At 39.8% G+C, this 6,327-nt stretch overlaps 1 protein-coding gene across 1 annotated transcript in view; it reads right to left on the minus strand.

Moving 5' to 3' along the window:
* Window positions 1-1,341, minus strand: part of LOC126545702 (regulation of nuclear pre-mRNA domain-containing protein 1B) — a 64,110-nt gene extending 62,769 nt beyond the window's left edge. Inside the window, exon 1 of the mRNA XM_050193656.3 lies at window positions 1,094-1,341. Within this exon, the coding sequence (XP_050049613.1) occupies window positions 1,094-1,244 (151 nt within the window). The 5' untranslated portion in view covers window positions 1,245-1,341. The remainder of the gene's footprint in view (window positions 1-1,093) is intronic.
* Between the last annotated feature and the right edge of the window lie 4,986 nt (window positions 1,342-6,327).

The raw sequence follows: 6,327 nt of genomic DNA on the forward strand, positions 1-6,327 counted from the left end.
AAATAAAAATCCCTGCGTGTCTTCTTTTGTCCTGCCCTTTAGTCACGCTACCGTAAACCTACTCACAGTGGAATCAACTGTGTTATGCATAGTGTGGTGTTTTTTTTTTTGTGTATATATATATATATATATATATATATATATATATATATATATATATATATATATATATATATATATATAGATAGATAGATAGATAGATAGATAGATAGATAGATAGATAGATAGATAAAACACGCATATCAGCATGACCAACTCTGACATCACAGAGATTTTATTCAGACAACAGACGTTTGATTTCTGCTGTCAAAATAATGCTGTCTGTGCTAAGAACGTAGGTAGCTGATTACAAGCCATCCATGCAGTTTTACAGTGTGTGTGTGTGTGTGTGCGTGTGTGTTTTCCGCAATTCTTCCCTTACAAGTGTGTATTTGACCCGTACAACTTAATCAGCAAACAAAAATGAAGCCATTTTATAAGCTTTAGAGGAAATAAAAATGAAAACTAGTATAGTGCCTACGGAACCCGGAACTGGGAATTAAGTGGAATTATTCATTTCTACAGTGTATTTCTGCTACAGCAGGAATAAATCGAATGCAAATCACTCATTATTTTTCCACAACAACAAATAAATAAGCTGGAATAAATGCCTGCATAAGTGACTTTGACCTTTTCTGTTTGAAAGAACTGCTATGGTTATCGTGCTACCAGCAAATGTCAATGAATGAACAATCCACCTGCAGGCCATGGAACGTATTATGCAAGTCCACTTGGCACTGCTGCCAAAACATAACCGAACTCATTCTGTCCAAATAACAACTTTAATGAAACATTAAATGTACTTGGGACACTTCATGTGCAGCAGTTTTCTAAGCCCCTATATATATTTTAAAGATAGCAGCCACTGAACACCACGGCAAATACAACGATAAAGTCCACGCGTTCTACACGGTGGCCGACCACAAGACACGAAAGAGCGAGTCACAGCGTTTTCACAATACCAATGTGCTACAATACGCCAGTTATAGACGGTTAAACAGATCTAAGTTGTTCACACCCAGCACAACACACTATATTTTAAAAAGCCGTCTACCTTTCTTGAGTTCTCGCAGCCAGACGTGCACAATGGTCTTGTGGTGTTTTCGGTGATGAATAAGCCATAGAGACAACGTCTGGATACTCTGCTGCGAGTTGTTTAGCTCAGCTAGCTTCCGTTCCAATGCAGCCTCCGTGAAACCGGACATGTTGCGGTCTATATGATCAGCGCGATGAACTACTTATCCCGACAGAACTTGAAGCTGCCATTTTGTTCTATGCTGATGCCTCGTTAAGGCTTGCACAGCTAGCCACATAGGATATGCCTCCCGCACTTCCCAGATGGCGCTTAAAACGTGTCAATTATTAGCGCTCTTCACGTCATCTTTAATTCTTTATTACTTTCCGGTGGTACAAAACGCTGTACAAGACAAAGAGCAGCTCAAGCTAGAAATAAATTGCGTAGGTGGCCTAGAATGTTCCTGTAGTGTTCCTGTACAGAATTATGAAGCTATCATGTCTGTAGCTTGTGTGTTAGTCGTACCTTAGAAATTGTCTGACAAAATTTACTTTGAAAAATTCAATTAGTTCAATACGGCACTTGCACTTGGCGGAGGGCCTAGAATGATGATGTATGCTACACTGGCTACACTTCCTACAATTAACCCATGTCCCTCAATCCCCAGCAGCTGCGGAGCACCTGACCAAGGCGGCGGTCAGACCTGTAACGCAGCAGAGGCTGCTAAGAATCTGGACCCGGGCAGGCCGCCAATGGAAACTGACCCTGGCAACCTTTAACAACCGAACTCTGTCGAGTGAGGCTAGCTTAGCAGGAATCTTTGAGGAACTATCAGACATTCTTTGGGATATCATTGGCCTTATAGTGAGATTAGAACTGGTAAAGCTTATACATTGCTGACTGATGGCCATGTCCTCTGCTATAGTCTACCAGATAAGAAGCAATACAGGGTAGGATTCCTAATTCATAGGGGCATAGCGGGCAACATTGACGAATTCTACAGCATTAATGAGAGGGTAGCAGTAGTCGTAATCAAACTTAATAAGAGGTATAGAATTAAGGTAGTACAAGCCTACACTCCGACATCCAGTCACGATGATGAAGTAGATCAGTTTTATGAAGATGTTGAATTAGCGATGAGAAAAGTGCAAACTCAGTGTACTGTAGTTACGGGCGACTTCAATGCAAAAGTGGGAAAAAAGCAAGCTGGTGAACGAGCAATTGGCAACTATGGCGTCGATTCTTGGAACGCTAGAGAGATGCTGGTAGAATTCATAGAAAAGAAAATGCTGCGAATAATGAACACCTTTTTAAGGAAGCGTAGAAACAGAAAGTGGACCTGGAAAAGCCCTAATGGTGAAACAAGAACTGAAATTGATTTCACACTTTCTGTCGATCGCAGCATGGTGCGGTATGTAGAAGTGATAGGTAGGGTAAAGTGCAGTGATCATAGGTTAGTGAGGACTAGGATTAACCTCAATTTGAAGAGATAAAGATTAAAATTGGCCAAGAAGAAACGAGTCAACCTAGAGGCAGTAAAGGTAAAAGCAGCCAAATTCAGGCTGGTTCTTGCAAACAAATATGCAACTTTAGAATAGAGAGATGAAGATAACGTAGAGGTAATAAAACCATAACTAGGCTGGCTTCAGAGGCAGCAATTGAAGTGGGAAGCAAGGCACCAAGGCAACCAGTAGGCAAGCTCTCCCAAGTAACAAAGGACCTAATAAAAAAACAACAAAGACAAAGTGTCCAACTCAAGAGATTAGACAGAATTCGCAGAACTGTCAAAACTGATCAACAAGGCGAAAATAAGGGATATTCGAAATTATAACGTGAGAAAGACTGAAGAAGCTGTAAGAAATGGATGCAGCCTGAAATCAGTGAGAAGGAAACTTGGCATAGGACAAACCAAGATGTATGCACTGAAAGATGAGCAGGGTAATATCAGCAATCTCGAAGGTATAGTAACAGCAGCGGAAGAATTCTATACTGACCTGTATAGTACCCAGTGGAGTCAGAATGCTTCCATTCGAAGCAGTAATGAACAGGATACAGAAACTCCTCCTATATCTAGCAAGGAGGTCAGAAGGGCTTTGCAAGATATGAAACGGGGAAGAGCGGCAGGAGAAGATAGAATAACAGTCGATTTAATCAATGATAGAGGAAATATCATGCTTTAAAAGCTTGCAGCCCTTTATATGCAGTGCCTCACGACTCTCAATGCACCAGAGAACAGGAAGAATGCCAACATTGTACTAATCCACAACAAGGGAGACGTTAAAGAATAAAAAAATTATAGGCCCACTAGGTTGCTTTCAGTATTGTATAAAATATGTATTCACCAAGATAATTTGCAACAGAGTAAGGGCAACACTGGACTTTAGTCAACCGAGGGAACAGGCTGGCTTCAGGAAGGGATACTCTACAATGGATCACATGCATGTCATTAATCAGGTTATCGAGAAATCCGCAGAGTACAATAACCCTCTCCATATGGCTTTCATAGATTACGAAAAGGCATTTGATTCAGTAGAGATACCAGCAGTCATAGAGGCACTGTGTAATCAAGGAGTACAGACCCCTTACGTAAATACCCTGGAAAATATCTAGAGAGATTCCACAGCTACCTTAATTCTACATAAGAAAAGTAGCAAGATACCCATAAAGAAAAGGGTTAGACAAGGAGACACAATCTTTTTAATGCTATTCGCTGTGTGCTTGGAAGAAGTATTCAAGTTGTTAAACTGGGAAGGCTTACGAGTAAGGATCGACGGCGAATGTCTCAGCAACCTTCGGTTTGCCGAGGACATTGTTCTATTGAGCAACACTGCAGACGAGTTAAAACAAATGATTGAGGACCTTAACAGAGAAGATTAATATGCACAAAAATATGATGAATAGCGGGGCAAGGGACCAAGAGTTCAGGATTGCCAGTCAGCTTCTAGAGTCTGTGAAGGAGTATGTTTACCTAGGTCAATTAATCACAGGGAAACTTGATCATGAGAAGGAAATTCATAGAAGAATAAAAATGGGTTGGATTGCATATGGCAGACATTGTCAGCTCCCGACTGGAAGCTTACCATTATCATTGAAAAGGAAGGTGTGCAATCAGTGCATTTTACCGGTGCTGAAATATGGGGCAGAGACTTCGAGAGTGACAAAGTAGCTTGAGAACAAGTTAAGGACTGTGCAAAGAGCGATGGGACGAAGAATGCTAGGCATAACGTTAAGAGACAGAAAGAGAGCGGTTTGGATCAGAGAGTGTATAGCCAATATTCTAATTGATATTAAGAGAAAGAAATGGAGCTGGGCAGGTCATGTAATGCGCCGGTTATATAACCGTTGGACCATTAGGGTTACAGAATGGGTACCAAGAGAAGGAAAACACAATCGAGGACAACAGAAGACTAGGTGGAGCGATGAAATTAGGAAATTCGCGGGCACTAGTTGGAATCGGTTGGCACAGGACAGGTGTAATTGGAGATTGCAGGGAGAGGCCTTCGTCCTGCAGTGGACATAAAATGGGCTGATGACACTTCAACATACGTGTGCGTGATGCTTCTTTATTGTATGTGTACGTCACTTGTAGTGGTACTACTTATCTAACGTACATCCATGGACTTTGACAGGGTGTAAAGAGGCGGATATTCTTTAAAGTACTTTTTTATTACTTCCTCTTTTGGCAGTCTCGAATCCTTTAAATTCGGACAAACAGGTTGCGTTATCCATGTCCGCGTGTTCAATCCCGCCCTTTCCTCTTATTCTACAATAATGCATTTGATTTGGGGGGGTCACACACAGAAACCATTTTGTTCTGCCACCTCACTTATTAGGCCATAGCCAGAAGCGACCAGAAGCATTTTATGGCTAGGCCTCAACTTCCTGCCAAAACTTGCTTGCAAAAGAAAGTTTCAAAGAGGAAAAAAGAAATATATATATATATATATATATATATATATATTTCACAGAGAAAGCTCCAACAATCAAGGGCAATTTCTCAGCCATACAGCATTCTTTACCCATTGCCAGAAGACAGTCAATGATCATTAAAAATAAGGAATTGGAGAAAAACTGACTAAGATTCATTGCACCAGCAGAGATCATAATTTGCGTAACCTTTAATTTGACGAACAAGATTGCAAAAATTTTTATTGACATTGGGGGCATGTTATAATTGCATAATTGAGGTCAGTCAGTACTTAAAGCATAAGCTCTTCTGTAAAAATTTGCCTTGCACCAGTTTAAAGAAGTAAGCTTGGAGTATGCAGCAAAATGCATTGCTATTCCAGTTCTCATGCTGCAGAAAAACAAAGTACAGAAAACATAACTGCTACAGCATCACATTCCATAGCATGTTTTTAGTTTATGCATCTCAAAACTAGAGCTATGCAAAAATCTTTTAGCAAAAGGTGTTACTTCGAGTAGTACTACCAAGTTCAATTCTGCAAAACATGCCCCTTAACATTTTTTTAATTATTGAAATGAAAAAAAAAAAAAGATGTAGCCACCCTATAAAGGTGACGGCTATTCCTATAAGATTGCATTAAGAATTATGCAAATTATGTCTGCCACCACTATAAATATTGAACAGTAAAAATTGTCTCTAATTCAGTATTTCATCCAAGACAGCGATCACCAGAGATGAAAGGTATATTCCTTTTCCATTCCTGCACTTAGTGCCTTGCACACCTTCCTGTCAAAAAATACTACTTTGAATAAAAAGTTTTTCCATACAGAGGTCGGTGCCAAAACTTAAATGGATTCCAAGTGCTTGTCTGGCAAACAACATCTGCACTTTCATTCCATTGTTTTTCCTTCAAAATAAACATGGGATTAATAGTATTAGGAAAGGTTTTTCTAAAAAAAACAAGTCAGTATTTCTGTTTTGTATCGCATACAGTTGGTGTAAACATTTATAGGGTGCGAACTTCGCAAAAACTTAAAATTTCCTTCCATGCAGTTTGTGTTCACAGCCAGTAAAAACATACAATGCTACATTTTTCGTGTACACTAGTGCAGGCTGAAATTTCAAATACCAGGTTGCATCCCCAGGCTGCAAAATATTCAGCTTTTCCTCAGAGTTCATCTGTAAACTTTTGATTCCAATTGTACAATGCAATGTATGCAATTCGTTCTTGAACAGCCTGGTGAGCTTTGCATTATCGAAGAGCTACATCCAAAGCCAATATGGTGTATTTTCGCATTTTCACTACTGAAAGAAAAAAAAAAGAAAGAAAAGGCAGGCAAATAAAAGCTATTTATGCAGCAACAAA

Source organism: Dermacentor andersoni, chromosome 1, assembly GCF_023375885.2.
Source record: "Dermacentor andersoni chromosome 1, qqDerAnde1_hic_scaffold, whole genome shotgun sequence".
In the NCBI taxonomy this organism is placed as follows: Eukaryota; Metazoa; Arthropoda; class Arachnida; order Ixodida; family Ixodidae; genus Dermacentor; species Dermacentor andersoni.